At 47.6% G+C, this 16,077-nt stretch overlaps 1 protein-coding gene across 1 annotated transcript; it reads left to right on the forward strand.

The window, feature by feature from the left end:
- The first annotated feature begins 1,474 nt into the window (after window positions 1-1,474).
- Window positions 1,475-15,791, forward strand: METTL13 (methyltransferase 13, eEF1A lysine and N-terminal methyltransferase). Its single transcript, XM_047841507.1, has 8 exons — window positions 1,475-1,909; window positions 3,222-3,981; window positions 5,300-5,499; window positions 7,391-7,586; window positions 9,186-9,353; window positions 11,175-11,390; window positions 13,967-14,098; window positions 15,419-15,791. The coding sequence occupies exons 1-8, from the start codon at window positions 1,757-1,759 to the stop codon at window positions 15,691-15,693; spliced, it is 2,100 nt and encodes a 699-aa protein (XP_047697463.1). The 5' UTR covers window positions 1,475-1,756; the 3' UTR covers window positions 15,694-15,791.
- The last annotated feature ends 286 nt before the right edge of the window (window positions 15,792-16,077 follow it).

Consider the following 16,077-nt stretch of genomic DNA (forward strand, 5'->3'; position numbering starts at 1 on the left):
ATTAAGTCCTTTCTGAAAGAGCCCATACCTCACTCATTAAGAACCCTGCATGATGGAGTAGCTGAAGCCACCTGAGAGGCTCCTTCCGTTTCTTTTCTTGCTAGGCTTAAAAGTGAACTCAACAAGTGCTACATGAAAATAGATTTTCTTTGATGTCACCTTGTAGAGGGCTTTTAGACTAACCTTTTAAAGTTGTGGAGAGGGAACTAAATTCATTTTGACTTTTCTCTTATTTATATTTAAAACAGTAGTTCTCAAAGTGTGGTCTTGGACCAACATCATTGAAATGCAAATCCTTAGACCTCAGTACACCTGATGATTCAGAAACCGTGGGGTTGGGACTCAGCAACCTGTGAATTAATGTCTTCCAGGTGATTCTGATGCATGCCAAAGTTTTAGAACTACTCTCTCAAACCAAAGTTTAAGTCCACTTTAAGGATCAAGAGTGTACTTGGCTACCTGTGACAGTAAAGCCCAGACTATTAGATGCTCATTCCATGGCCCTATGCCCTGCCTGGCCTGTATATTCCCCCCGCAATTTACAGTGTTTTGGAAAGCCCAGCAAGGCACATATTTGGCACCTGTGCCCTTATGGGAACATCCTTGGGGCATTACAATAAGATGAGCATCTGAAAGTAAAGTTTATTCATTAAACACACCAAGTAGGCGGTAGCACCTACTGATAGATGACATCAGAATGACAACCTAAGAAGGCTGTTTCTCAAAAGGAGGGTTACATTTTGCATACCGTGCTTTCGGGGGAGTACAGGGTCAGCCGGCACCTCTCAATACATACTTGTTACTCTTCTGAATTTTCAGGTCATTACATTAGTACTGGGATCCTGCATTTTGGTGCAGAAAAAGTACCGCCAAGTGCCAATTTTCTCCAAATTAAACCTCAATGACACAAGTAAAGTGGTTAAACTAAGGGAGGGCGGGGCGGGAGATGCAGCAGGTAACCTGGCTGGGGCTACTTTCTTTTGTCAAGGTCGGGGTCTACTCTTTCCTTCCCTCACTCCCTCTAAGCTCCTGGGGCCTCCTCTTTGGGTTTTTGTTTTCCGGGGCCTCCTCTTCCTCGCGTCCCCTCGGTCAGGCGGCTCGGCCCTTCAACATCAGAAGTGGCCACCGGGCCGGCTCGGAGAGAAGGCGAACACACAGTGCGGAACGCGCGCGCTCTCAGAGTCGGCGGAGTAGCCGGGACCCAGGAAGGCTGCCCCCACGCGGCGCTCGGACGCAAACCCGCCGCCGAGGCCCCGACACCGCCTCCACCCGGCCTCACGCCCGCGGCCCCACCCCCTGCTGCCGCGCGTAGATAAACGCTGGGTGACTGCGGCGCTGCCGCAGGCGTGCGGCGTGCAACTCGCAACCAATGAGGTGCCAGGAACCAAAAGCAGTGACCAATGAGACGCTGGGAGGGCCCGGGTGGCCGACCAATCGCGACGCTGCGCACCCGGATGTGCTTGCCAGTTCTGAAGCCCATCTGTGGGCAAGTGTGAGGGGCTCCGCACGTGGGGCTGGGGCTGGGGCTGGGGCTGGCAGCCGGCAGGAGGGCTGAGCGTGGGTTTGGTTCAGTGTGTCGTGCGTGCGGGTGGCGTGTAAGCGTCGTCTCCTTGGGGTTTGAGCGGGGGAGAAATCAATGTGGTTATTAGTCGTGGAAAGAATTCCACCGAGGGTGCCGGGACCAGCGTGTGTGGAAGCCCATCCGATGGTACCTCACAGGGACTAGGAGAGACGAGCCTGGTCGGACAGTGAGAATATGAACCTCTTACCTAAGAGCTCCAAGGAGTTTGGCTCCGTGGACTATTGGGAGAAGTTCTTTCAGCAGCGAGGAAAGAAAGCTTTCGAGTGGTACGGAACCTACCTGGAACTGTGCGGCGTGCTGCACAAATACATCAAACCCAGGGAGAAGGTACGCGCGGCCTGGCGGTCCTGAGTGTGTGCTCGGGAACGTGGCAGATGATAACTTTACTCCTGGTGGATAGAGACAGGCGTGAGGGCCCTAATTGGGCCCATGTTTTGAGGCTTCTCCGCGTCATTCCGGCCCAAAGTAGGCAATTTAAAAATGTTCTTGCAAAGGCTTTCGGATAACAGACATGCGGCGCCCAGCTCACCGCTGAACTAATAGCCTCATTGGGACAGTGACTTCGTTAGTTGGGCAACCTAGGTATGGCCTCCTAGAGAGACCCTGTGCTTTTCTGCCACCGTCCATCCGTGTAGAGCAGACAGTACTTGTGGCTTTACTGACACAGGAATCTGTTAGCCAAATCGTTGTTGTGGGCACACTGAATTTCAGGCACTGTGCTCCATAAGCAACAAGAGCAGCAAGGCGTAAACCTTGGGCACGTTCCGGAAGTGACAAGTAGTAAATGCAGCAACGGGGTGGATAGAAATGGAATTGTACTGGAGGTAGGAAAAAAGGAAGGGAGCAAACTAACCTTCGTGGAGGATGTGCCAGACATGCTGGGTGCTGCGTGCGTGTGTGTGTGTGTGTGTGTGTGTGTGTGTGTGTGTGTTCAGGAGTTGAATTCTCATAATAAACTCTGTCAGGTTCATTCATGTAGGAGATGGAAACTGAGGCTCTGAGATCCAGTTTCTTGCCCAAGATCATACATGTAGTGTGTGGTCACATGGGAGTTTAAACTCAGGCCCATCTAGTCCCAGCGTATGCACTTCTCACCAAACTTTTCCAGAGATGGTGACATTGGGACAGAGTTTTGAAGGATGAGTGGGCGATTGCTCCATAGAGAGGGAGGCAACGACCCGTCTTTTAAGCTTAGCTTTGGAAAATAGCGGAATACCTTAGGTGGACCTGAAGGCATGAGTGGAATAGGATTTTGCCACAACTAAGTTTTCAATAGTAAAACAGGAGATTTGAACTCTACTATATTTTTATTGTGTGACTTCCTATCAGTTCTTGAGTAATAAATGCTTTCTTCAGAGAAAAGAACAAGCAGGATTTGTTTGTTTTTGCAGTATGGAAAGTCTATTTATACATAACTTGCATTGCTGTGGCTGAATGTGGTTTTCACTTGTGAGTTTCTCTAACCATTAGTGTTTCAACATAGAGCCTAGAATAACCTCTGTAACGGTGCTCCGTCCTGTGCATAGCATCTGCACCTTCTGAAAACTTGCACCAGCCAAGGCGAGACTTGATCCCGGGAAGTACGTGCAGGTCATTCCGTTGCCTTGATCACTTTCGTCTTGTTGGCTTTTTCCCTCAGGTGCTGGTGATTGGGTGCGGTAACTCAGAGCTAAGCGAACAGCTGTATGATGTGGGCTATCAGGATATAGTGAACATTGACATCAGTGAGGTGGTCATCAAGCAGATGAAGGAACGCAATGCCAGCCGCCGGCCCCAGATGAGCTTCTTGAAGATGGACATGACCCAGATGGAGTTTGCCGACGCTTCGTTCCAGGTGGTGTTGGACAAGGGCACCCTGGACGCTGTGCTGACAGATGAGGAGGAGAAGACCCTGCAACAAGTGGACAGGATGCTGGCTGAGGTTGGCCGTGTCCTGCAGGTGGGCGGTCGCTACCTCTGCATCTCCCTGGCTCAGGCTCACGTCCTGAAGAAAGCAGTGGGTCACTTCTCTCGGGAGGGGTGGATGGTGAGGGTGCACCAGGTGGCCAGCAGCCAGGACCAGGTGTTGGAAGCAGAGCCTCGGTTCTCCTTGCCTGTGTTTGCCTTCATCATGACCAAGTTCAGGCCGGGCCCTGGCTCTGCCCTTCAGATCTTTGAGCTCTGTGCTCAGGAGCAGGGCAAGCCTGTGCGGCTGGAGAGTGCCGAGCGGCTGGCCGAGGCGGTGCGGGAGCGGCAGCAGTATGCCTGGCTGTGCGGCCAGCTGTACCGCAAGGCCGGGCTGGGGAGTGTCTCTCTGGACTTGTGCGATGGGGACACAGGGGAGCCACGCTACACCCTCCACGTGGTGGACAGCCCCGCTGTGAAACCATCGCGGGACAATCATTTTGCCATTTTCATCAGTGAGTTGGGATTGCGCCCTCTCTTCCCTGGAGGGGCTGGCTCTGAGGGGCTGGGGCTTTGGTGGTGGGTATGGCTTGGCTGGTTTTATCTTGCCGGGGGTGGCACTTTAAGAAGTGAGACCAGCCAGGGCGTGAGGGAGGGGGCACAGCAGCTATCCGGCTACCTGCTTAGATTTGGGGCTTATTTCTTCACATCTCCCTTTGGAAAGGCCTGATGACGTGTGAGAATGGATTTGGTAGGGAGGACAGAGAGTGACACAGATAAGTATAGGTACGTCTCATATTGTAGAGATAGGAGTTACTTTGTCACATGGAGTCATGGGAGCGACAGAGTCCCAGCTCTGGAGCCTGTGAGCTGCGTGACCTGGGGACGTTTCTGTGCTTCTCTGTTGAATATAGGGAGAGTAGTAGCTAAAGAAGTGACTGTTTGGGTTTCAGTTCTGGCTCGGTCACTTCCTGGTGGTGTGACTTTGGACATTCCTTTCCTTTCTATGCCTCAGTTTCCTCATCTCTAAAGTAAGATCAACTGTGTTGTGTAGTTTTGAGAAGTGTAAACTCTCTCAGAATGGTGCCTTACACATGGTAAGTGCTTTATAAACATCAGTGTCATTATTGAAGGGTGTTAAGTGATATCAGATTGGCTCAGTAATGATCAGAAGAGAGAATGAGGAAATGCCTTCAGAAGTAGGAAATTGTGGACAAAATGCAAGATTTTGAAGTCATCATGCTGGTAATTTGCTGACAACTGAGCCATTTTCCCAAGTATTCCATAATTCTACCTGTCCACCAATGAAAACAAATAATAGTACAGCGGATACAGCCATGGAGGGTCGGGGTGGACTGCCTGGGTTTGAATCCCAGCTTCCCCATTTAGTAGCTGTGTGAACTTGTGCAAATAGCTTAACTTCTGTGTCTCAATTTCCTTGGAGTTGTAATATTACTAGGAGTAATAATACTACCTGTATCTTAGACTGTTGTGAGTAATGAATTAGTTTCTGTTTGTAAATTTCTTGAAATAATGTCTGGCATGTAACAAGCGTTAGTATCATTGCTATTTTTTTTTTTTTTTTTTTTTTTTTTTTTTGCACCAGGTACCTGCCTCTCTCCCCTTATATACATGTAATGTGGGACCTACCATGTGTCTGATGGCTTCTTTGCTCTGGGCATTGTGCACTAGGGAATTGATAGCCCTCACTGGGTCACAGTTGGAAGGGTTGCTTGTCCTGTGCAGGGCCTGACTCTCTGTCCTGTAGTTTCTATTGGCTGGGGCTTGAACAACTCTTCCCGGGACTTCGTGTCACCAGGTGCCTCTTTCCAGTCCCCCAGGGTCGCGAGACCGAGTGGCTCTTTGGCATGGAGGAGGGTCGGAAGCAGCTGGCAGCCAGCGCAGGCTTCAGGAGGCTGATCACAGTGGCCCTTCACCGAGGTCAGCAGTACGAAGGCATGGACAGCATCCAGGCCGAGCTGTCAGCCAGAGTCCTGGAGCTGGCCCCTGCCGGGATGCCCACCCAGCAGCAGGTAACAGAGCTTCGGCAGCAGCATCCATGGATCTCTAGACAAGTCGTATTAGCAGCCAGGAAGGCGGAGGGTGTCTTGGAAGGAGCTAGGACCAGTGTCTGTGCCCCTGTCTATTCCTGGAGGGCATGTCAACAGCTGCGAGCTAAGTGGGCAGAGCTTATGTTCTCTTGCCCCGGGCAGTGAGAGGAAGGTGAGCGGTGGCTTTTCTTGAGACCATTGAGACCCAGGGTAGCATCTGTGTGTGTGGGGCCTCGAGACTCCTCATAGATGGCACGGAGGAAATGCTGTCCACCTTGCAGGCTCCAGCTCTTTCTACTGTGGATTGTACAGACTGTGTTTCTCTTTCCCCTCTTTGTGCAGGCCTTCCTTGACCATTTTCCTTCTTAGAATCCTCATTATCTGATTGGAGAATGGAAAAGAGCCACACAGCTTAGGTTAGTTTTCAGGATATTAACATTGCTGGTAAGGAAACTGAAGGTTTTTGCCAGAAGAATGATGTGGTATTGTCCATTGACACTGTCTTGTTCCATCCTGCTCAGGGTAGCGAAAAGGTGACTTTATTGCAGGTACTTTATAGTGAGGAATTTATCTTTGACAGGAAAGCCAAGGTGCCTGGAGGCTCTTTGCAGTAGTGACAGATCTGAAAAGATGAACCTAGACCCCTGGTTCTCACCTGTGTTTCTGCTCATTAGGCTGACTTGTGTTTACAGATGAATGTGTGTTTGATTCTTCCTGGCAGACTTTGCTATTGGTCCATCAGAGATATAGATCCTGTAGGGAGGTTCATTTGTGACCTTCTCTCCAGGGCCTGCATCTCTGCAGAGTCAGCAGTCCCTGGGATTCTCTTGGAAATCTTTAAAAAGAAATAGTTGTAGGGGCACTTGGGTGGGTCAGTTGGTTAAGCATGACTCTGGATATTGACTCAGGTCATGATCTCATGGTTTGTGAGTTTGAGCCCGCATGGGTTCTGTGCTGATGGTGCGGAGCCTGCTTGGGATTCCCTCTCCCTCTCTCCCTCTCTCCCTCTCTCCCTCTCCACATCAATCTCTGCCTCTCCCCAACTTGTGCTGTGTCTTTCTCTCAAAATAAATAAAAACTTTTAAAAAATTAAAAAGAAATAGATGTAAAGATTTGGAAAGGTTATGGAAAAGCCTAGTGGGAAAATATAGTTTTCTCTTAATTTTTTTCTCCTGTTTAGAAAAATGGGGGAAAAGATGTGAATAATTGAGGGAAGGGAGAAATTTATTCAAACTTGGAATGGTTGCTTTCCCTGTGGATTTGCTATCTTTATCCCTGTTCTGATTCTTTCTTTCATAGTTAGCCCCCTGCTGTGCATTCCCTCTAGCATTTATGGAAAGCCCTTTTAAGGATTCCTATTGAAAAACTCATGTTTTTCTTTTTCTTTTAAAAATTTTTTAAAGTATATTTATTTATTTTTGAGGGAGAGTGAGAGAGAGAGTGAGCGAGCATGGGCAGGGGGTGGGCAGAGAGAGAGAGAGCATTCCAAGCAGACTCTGTGCCGTTAGTGTGGAGCTTGACATGGGGCTTGATCCCACGAACCGTGAGATCATGACTTAAGCCGAGATCAAGAATTGGATGCCTAACCGTCTGAGCCACCCAGGTGCCCTGAGAAACTCATTGTCTTCTTAGGGAGAACCAATTGGATTTCACTAATGGTTTCAGGGATCTTTATGTGTTCAACTGGTTTTCAAAAAAGTGAATTAAGACTTTTGTGATCTATCGAAAAGCTGTAGAAAAGTTCTTTAATAGAAAGGCAAATCTTTAGGTTCTTGCTGCCCAGAAGCTTGATAGGGGATTCCATGACAGGATTAAAATTTCTCCTGTTTCTTGATTGAGCTGGTGTTTGACCGCATCTCTGTTACATCTTCAGGTGCCCTTTCTGTCTGTGGGTGGGGACATTGGGGTCCGGACCATTCAGCACCAAGCCTGCAGTCCCTTGAGTGGCAACTATGTCGTCGAGGATGTGCAGGGGGATGACAAACGCTACTTCCGGCGGCTGATCTTCCTCAGCAACAGGAATGTGGTGCAGTCAGAAGCTAGGTTGCTGAAGGATGTGTCCCACAGAGGTGAGGTGTCATCACACATGACCCAAGCTGTCATGGCATGGACTCTCCACTTGGGGTGGTCAGAAAGTGTTGGGAGCTTGGCCGAGTTGTAGGACAGACCTGGGTACGTGTGATCAGAGGCACATGGCTCTTCGAGTTGTCCTGTTACCATCTGGACTCAGTCTAAGTGACAATAAACAGAACAGAGGTGTGTTTTGTTCCTGAGCAAAGACTCTGAAATGATAAGGAGCTGGGGTGGTAGCTTACCAAATAAATGTGATTGTCACTTTAATGCCTTCAGCGTAGAGGCCATCTGTTTCGCACAATGCTCCTTATGCATCTGTATATTCATTCAGTAAGGCTCTGTGAGGAGAGCCACAAGCATGGAGGGTACAGGTGAACCCTGCCCTCCTTCACAGCACCACCCCCTAGCATGTTTTAGAGAGGGCATTAGAGTTGGTGGGTACTTAGAGGTCATCTAGTCCAGTGCTATTCAGTAGAACTTTCTGAAATGGAGGGAGGGTTTAATATCCACTTAGCTGCCCAAATGGTAACCGTTAACCATATGTGGCTGCTGAGCATGTGTAATGTGGCTGGGATAACTAAGGAATGAATCTTTAATTTATTTAATTGTAATTAAGTTACATTTACAATTCAATGGCCACAGGTGGCTAGTGGCTACAATATTGGACTGTGAAGATCCAGGCCAGGTCCTTTAGGATCCCTTGTAAGCAGTCTCCCAGATGCCACTCAGAAACTCCCAGTGGTGGGGAAAATAAGAGTTTGTTTCACCTGCTATTTCACCAGTTGTGCATGTTTGTATTATAAAAGCAATACTGCTCAGTGTAACCGTTTGAAAATCAATGTATACAGTGAAAAATGAGCATCTGTTTACTATATACCAGAGGGAAGGAGTGGGGCCTTTATAGGATTTCTTCCCTTTGGTGAGCACTTGTGATTTCCTCGTCTAGCAGGGCAGTGTGTATTACTGTCTGTATGGTACAGTGGAGGGATGATAGGCGTTGGAGACAGGCAGTCCCAGGTTCACATTCTGTCTGCACCTCCTGATACTGGGACTAATTATTAACTCTTCAGATCCTCAGTTTTTCCATCTGCCTAATATGGGAATTATAAGGTCGTTGTAAGAGTTAAATAATTAGAAGTTGTAGCATAGTCATAGAGGAGGTAATTAGTAATTTTAAGTCCTTCTCTAAAAGGATTTGTGAATAGACTTACCCTGTTAGTGGCCTTATATTTCTCAGGGCAAAGGGGCTAGGACTCCTCAGTTTAGTTTTCCCAGGTTTTTGGGTGTGTTTTTGCCATTTTTCCTTTTTTGAGTCTCTGGTATCCAATGGTATGTGTTAAATGTTTAACAATTGTATTTTGGGGGCAAAAAGCCCTGATGTATACTGTTTGCCAATTTCTGTGGCGTAATAAAGGCCACCACAGGCAGATTTCAAACTACCAACATGTCAACCATGTCACAAAATTTGTGTATATTTAGCAGTTGGGTTCTTGAGTTGGATCAAGCTAGCTACAGCACAATGCTGCTGGTAAGTCTTGCTTTCCCCGGACTGGGGTGCTAAGCATAGTACCTCATTATCTCTATCTCTCATTTAGCCCAGAAGAAACGGAAAAAGGACAGGAAGAAGCAGCGGCCTGCTGACACTCCGGAGGACCTGCCTGCAGCCCCGGGGCAGTCCATTGACAAGAGTTACTTGTGCTGTGAACACCACAAAGCAATGATTGCTGGCCTTGCCCTGCTGAGAAGCCCGGAGCTGCTCCTAGGTAAGCGGGGTGCACTGTCTCCCACAGTCAGGGCAAGTAAGCTTACAGACCAGTCTGACAGCAGCCATTGCAGACCAACAAATGCACATGTATTTATATCTTTCTTCTTCCTGACCATCTTCTAAGTTTATCAGTCACTTTTCCCTCAAACTCAAATTGTAATCTTGAAATGGCTGCATGTGTTGATGTCTAAATTCTATTAGAATTCTATTAGAATTCTATTTTGTTCATTTATTTAAAATATTAAGGTATAACATATGTTTGGGGAGATACATAAAGTACACATTATAAGTATTTCAGTTTGCTGAGTGCTTGCATATGTATCTACTCCTATAACCAGTGGAGCATTTATTTTTTTTTATTTTTAAATTTTTTTAAATTTTTTTTTTTTTTTTTTTTCCAACAAGTGGAACATTTAAAAATCATGACTCCAGGGGCGCCTGGGTGGCGCAGTCGGTTAAGCGTCCGACTTCAGCCAGGTCACGATCTTGCGGTCCGGGAGTTCGAGCCCCACGTTGGGCTCTGGGCTGATGGCTCAGAGCCTGGAGCCTCTTTCCGATTCTGTGTCTCCCTCTCTCTCTGCCCCTCCCCCGTTCATGCTCTGTCTCTCTCTGTCCCAAAAATAAATAAACGTTGAAAAAAAAAAAAATTTAAAAATCATGACTCCAGAAATGGTCTTTGTACTTTAGGAGAATTTCTGGGTTATCAGTAATGCATCATTTGAGCACCAGATGCAGTTCTTTCTTTTTTTTTTTCTTTTTAATTTTTTTTTTCTCAACGTTTATTTATTTTTGGGACAGAGAGAGACAGAGCATGAACGGGGGAGGGGCAGAGAGAGAGGGAGACACAGAATCGGAAACAGGCTCCAGGCTCTGAGCCATCAGCCCAGAGCCCGACGTGGGGCTCGAACTCACGGACCACGAGATCGTGACCTGGCTGAAGTCGGACGCTTAACCGACTGCGCCACCCAGGCGCCCCAGTTCTTTCTTAAATTTTTACTTAAAAAGCCATGTTGTTGGTAGTACAGTAATAGCTGTATTACTAATAACAGGTTTGGATCTGACCACAGTAGCAAAAATGTTCATGTTCCTGTCTAGATTGTCACTGTCTTCACCCAGAGTCCTGAGTATATCTTATTGAAACACCCTGTACTTTTGGCCCGTCTTGGTGTTGATGTGTGTCCCTAGAGTGTAAGTTCTTATGTTTAATCCTCAGACATTAATCTATGTTTAACGTCTCCTTTTAGTGATTCTTTCTTGTTTCTTGTCTACTTCTATCCCCCTGTGTTTTCTGTGGTTTCTCTGTACCTAGGACTAGGATGTGGGCCTTTGTTTTCCTGTGATTTCTGGAACTTGGATTTATTGCCCTCACTTGGTTGATGTGTCTGAGAGGGCAGTTGTGGCCTTTGAGTTGAAAGCTGGGCAGAGGGCATTGCATCTACACTGCCTTGTGATCATGAGCAAGATGTTGGCTGTTGTCCCTCTCAATTCCTAGGGGGAGTCTAATGCTCATGGTGGGGACTCTTGGTATGATGTCAGCTGAGTGCCTTGGGACTTGAAGGGTCCCCAAAGAACCATGTACCGGTTCCTCTTCTGGATCTAGTAAAGGAAGGATTGTGAGGCCAGGGTTGAGTTTTCAGATGTAGATGTCAGATTGGCTCCTGCGTTTTTGGGATGAGACGGAGAAGCTAGGCCTTTAAATCTTGTATCCTCTGGGCAGAGCCAGTGATCTGACTCCCCCTGCCCTCTTTACTCTCCCCGAGGCTGGTACAAAACTGTTCATGAGAAGATAGTAAAATGATGCTTTCTTCCTTTATTGCAGAGACCCCACTGGCATTGTTGGTGGTAGGCCTGGGCGGGGGCAGCCTCCCCCTGTTTGTCCACGATCATTTCCCGAAGTCCTGCATTGATGCTGTGGAGATCGACCCCTCCATGTTGGAAGTGGCCACCCAGTGGTTTGGCTTCTCCCAGAGCGACCGGATGAAGGTCCACATTGCAGATGGCCTGGACTATATTACCAGCCTGGCAGGAAGAGAAGGTACTGCAATTGAAGAATTCGGAGGGATGTTGAGGGAAGAGTAATCCAAGCTTGGCAGATCTGCAGGGCTTCTAGAATTCCTCTGTAAGAGAGCAGCGTTAGGATCGTCCCAGTCTTTCACCTGTTCATTTCTTCATTCATTGGTTGACATATTGATTCAGTAAATATAGAGTGCTAGCCATATGCTCAATACTGTGCTAGAAGAACTCACTTCTGGGGCGCCTGGGTGGCTCAGTTGGTTAAGCGTCTGACTCTTGATTTCGGCTCAGGTCATGATGTCATGGTTGTGAGATCGAGCCCAACATTGAGCTCTACGCCAGGCGTGGAGCTTACTTAAGATTCTCTATCTCCCTCTCTCCCTCCCAGTCTCTCTCTCTCTCTCTCTCTCTCTCGCCCAAATAAATAAATAAATAAATAATAAAAACAACAACAATGAAAAACCCCACACCGTTTCTGCCCTTGTGGCGCTAACAGATCAGTGGGCTTCTCTCCTGATTCTCTTCTGACCCTGTGTCCTTGCCACTTCCTTACCTTCCCATGTAACCTAACGTCTGTAGTCAGGTGAGCAGAAGGGGAAAAGGATTTGGGGTGTGTGTCGAGGTGTTTTGTAAATCTTTCAGCTGCAGGTGAAGCCAGAGATAGTGTTCATGTAGCCCGGTGACTAAACCTGCGGGGTGCTGGGCAGTGGCTGCAGACGGGTGTTTGGTGGTTGTAACCACCGGGTAGGGCTGCTCCGGGCAGCGCGTGAGTAGAGCCTGAAGATGCTGGTAAACATCCTACAGCGCCTGGGACGGCCACCCATGACAAAGAATCGTCTGGCCCCAGATGGCAGTCGTGCTGAGGATGTGAAACCCTGATATAGATGTCACTCGGCGGGGATTCTGATGGAGTGAAGGCTCCATTTTGCTCTAATGATTCGTATCCCAGACGGAGGACAAAAGGCACGTTAATGTTCTGCAGTCGCTCCTCCGGTCCTTCTGCCACTTTACACGTAGGCTCCCGTGACTGGTGCTTTCCGGAGTGTGTGTCCCTCAGGGAGAAGTCAGTCAGGCTGGTCCAGGCTTAAGGGAACCTGGGGAGCTTAGGCCACCCACCCTTCCTGGTCTGCCCATTCCATACCTGATACTCTGGCTCTCACTGGATTAGAGTAGCTCCTAGGAGGGTGTGGCAAATCAGGATGCCGGGGGTGAGTCCTTTGGTGCTGGGTGGACAGATGGTGTGTTCACGGTCATTGCAAACTGAACTGAACTATATCAGAGTTTCACAGGTTACCTGTCTGAGTCTGGGGCCAGTGTGGGGGCCCAGGCCCAACCTAGCCAATACATGGGAAACACTTAAAACCGTGCTAGGCTCCTGGCAGGCACTTCGTGCGTGATGTGTTGCCATTGTGACTGCCTGTTGGTCAGTGTTGAACAGCCTGGCGATCATGTCTAACAGCCACCTTCCAGATTGTTGGAGGGCTCAGTGCTACAAATGGGGGCAGTGGTGTCCTTGGACTTTGATGAGCCAACATGTTCTGCTAAGAAACCAAAATGAGATCTGTGCTGTGGATACTAACAGGCTTGCAGGAGTCCTAAGTCAAGATTTATTAATTAATGAATAATCATTATCATAGTCTCAAAGTTTGCTAAAAGTCAGTAGCATTGCAGACTTACCCCTTGTAAAAGACATTCCCATCATACAAAGGAGTGCATCTGGTTCATAATCAGGTCTTTCTCACCCATTTAGCAAATCTATCTTTCCTGAGTCAGCTGTTGTTTAATTAACTAGAAAAGATATACCAACTTTAATTTGAGAACGTTTTTGTCCTGCAGACATTTGCTGGGTCAGTCCCTAAAGGCTTAGGCAGCTGCTTTGCCTAGATCAATGGTTCTCAACTCTGCCTGTATTTAGAATTACCTGGCAATTTAAGAAAAATACCAGAAGCTTCCCATCTCCCCTCCTCATCTGTTCCTTCCCTGTCCAGTGTTTTTGACTCAGTTTATTAGGAACGGAGCCCAAGTTTCTAAGTGTTTAGAACATTCCCAGTCTCTAATGTTCTGCTATGTCAAAATACTGGTACAAATGGACCCTTCATCAAGTAGTAATCAAGCTAGAGGACACCATTAATGTGTTTGGAAGTCTTTTGAAAGTGCCTCTTTTTTAATGTTTGTTTATTTTTGAGAGAGAGAGAGAGAGAAAGAGAGACAGGGTGCGAGCAGGGGAGGGACAGAGAGAGAGGGAGACACAGAATCTGAAGCAGGCTCCAAGACGCAGGGCTTGAACCCACAAACCATGATGAGATCATGACCTGAGCCGAAGTCAGATGCTTAACTGAGCCATCCAGGAGCCCCTGGAAAGTGCTTTCAAATGTGGAAGAAGATGAGATGAATGCCCTGTCTCTCAGGTGGGGTGCTCACAGGAGAACCCTGACTGACAAGGACTCCCCTGACAGTGACATCAGTGCCCTTACAGGTGAACCACAGCTTCCACGTCATCCTAACTGAGCCGCTTGCGGCCCCCACAGGTCACAGGGGAGATGCGGTGTAAGCGTGTAAGTGGTGTCAGGCAGAGCCTTGTTTGCTTCTCTTTCCCAGTGCGGCCCCACTACAGCGTCATCATGTTTGACGTAGACAGTAAGGACCCAACACTGGGGATGAGTTGTCCGCCGCCGGCTTTTGTGGACCAGCCTTTCCTGCAGAAGGTCAAAAGCATCTTGACTCCTGAAGGTAGGAAGACAAAGGTTGGGGAGGGAGGAGGGGTGGGTCCTTTAAATTTGTTTTTCTTTTCAAATGAAAAATGCTCATGTCAGAAGTGTGTGGCTCAGTGAGTTGCCCCAAATTGAACACTCTTATTTATTCTCATCAAACACAGAACATTTCCAGCACCCCAGAAAGTCTACCTCTTACTTCCTTCCAGTAACTCATTCTCCTCTCAAGGATAGTGACTATCCTAACTTAAGTTAGCACACCTTAGTTTTGCCCATTTTTGTTGTTTATATAAATGGAATCTTATGGAATGTGGTCTTTAAGTGTTTGTTTTCTTTCACTCAATATGATGTTTGTGAGATTCATCTATGGTGTTGTGTTTATATTGTTCCTTTTTATTGCTGTGTAGTGTCGTTGTGTGACTGTACCACATTCGTGTCTCCATTCTCCTGGTGGTATTGGATTATGAGGGACTTTTATAAGTAGTACTGACCATAACGTTCCAGTAGATGCCTTTTGATGAAATAGATTTGCAGGTCTGTTGGACATATATGAAGGCTTGTGATTGCTAGAACACAGATCACGTGTATGCTCGAGTTTTCTAGGTGCTGCCACACAGTTTTACAAAGTGAACGTAGCAATTCACATTTCCACCAGCTTGGTCACGTTAGCTACCATTTGATTTCTTTCCACATGCCCTGGACTAGGCAGAATGGTATTTCCTCTTCATAGCAGCCCATTTTCAAATGAGGAAACTGAAGTAAAGAGACTTTGCCAGGGTGACACAGTGACAGCTGGAGCTTCAGCCCAAGTCCTTGCGACTTGGACACTGGAGCTCTTCATCCATATGTTGACAGCCTCCAAGATTTTTTTTTTTTTTTTTTTTTTTGGTGTCAGGTACTTGGGTGAACAGAGATATTCAGAACCTTAATTGTCACAAGTCAGGTAACATTGGCCCTCTGATTGGCCCTCTCATTATGTACTCCATAAGGTACATGCCAAGAACGTAACATCCCTGTGTGTGTTTGTTTTTTCCCCCTTGGGGATATTAATTCTTTCTCAGAGCAATTCTTTGGTAAACTGAGGTGTAGAGAATGATAAAATAATTTGTTAGCAGCATGGAAGAGGAAAAAATTAACTTGAAGTTTTCTCATAGTTCACATATTCCCCACGCTCTTCTCTCTTTTTGTGTGGTGTGTTCTGTGCAAACTCAAAGCACTTGTGTTTTCTTAGCCCACCAGTGTCCCTGGGGCAGGAATTGGTATATTTCTAAGCGCGGAACCTTGTCTCCGACGTGTCCCCTGATCTGCAGGATGTGACTCTTTCCTTGCCACACTCTAGGTGTCTTTATCCTCAACCTTGTGTGCCGAGACTTGGGGCTGAAGGACTCAGTGCTGACCGGGCTCAAGGCCGTGTTCCCTCTCCTGTATGTCCGGCGAATTGAAGGTGAAGTAAACGAGATCCTGTTCTGTCAGCTGCACCCGGAGCAGAAACTTTCCACGCCAGAGCTCTTGGAAATGGCCCAGGCCTTGGAGCAGACCCTGCGGAAGCCTGGGAGGGGGTGGGATGACACCTACATACTGTCAGAGATGCTCAAGACTGTGAAGATCGTGTGATTGCTGAGGCCGGGAAGTCTGCTCAGCTTCGTGCCGGACTGGCCTTGGGCTCCTGGCCTGTGAGAGATTGAAGAAATATAATGCACCATATTTTTTAAGCCTCATATTTTTCTTGGTTTCATACTCAGCTGCATGCGACCTCCAGCTTAGCGAGGTTGCCTGAAGATCTGGGAAAATAAAAAATGTCCTTCCCGTCTTGTCCTCTTTAGTTCCACTTGGTTGACCCCCTCTGCTTCCCTGTACTGTGTCCTGGAGCAGGATTCCCAGCTGATGCCTTAACAACTATACACCAAGCTCCTTAGGATGGAAGATAATCAACTTTGAGCGCTGGTTTGCTTTTGCTTTATCTTCCTATTGCTTCTGCAGGAATGATCTCCAGGGAGA

Source organism: Prionailurus viverrinus, chromosome F1 (genome assembly GCF_022837055.1).
Source record: "Prionailurus viverrinus isolate Anna chromosome F1, UM_Priviv_1.0, whole genome shotgun sequence".
NCBI classification, from domain to species: Eukaryota; Metazoa; Chordata; class Mammalia; order Carnivora; family Felidae; genus Prionailurus; species Prionailurus viverrinus.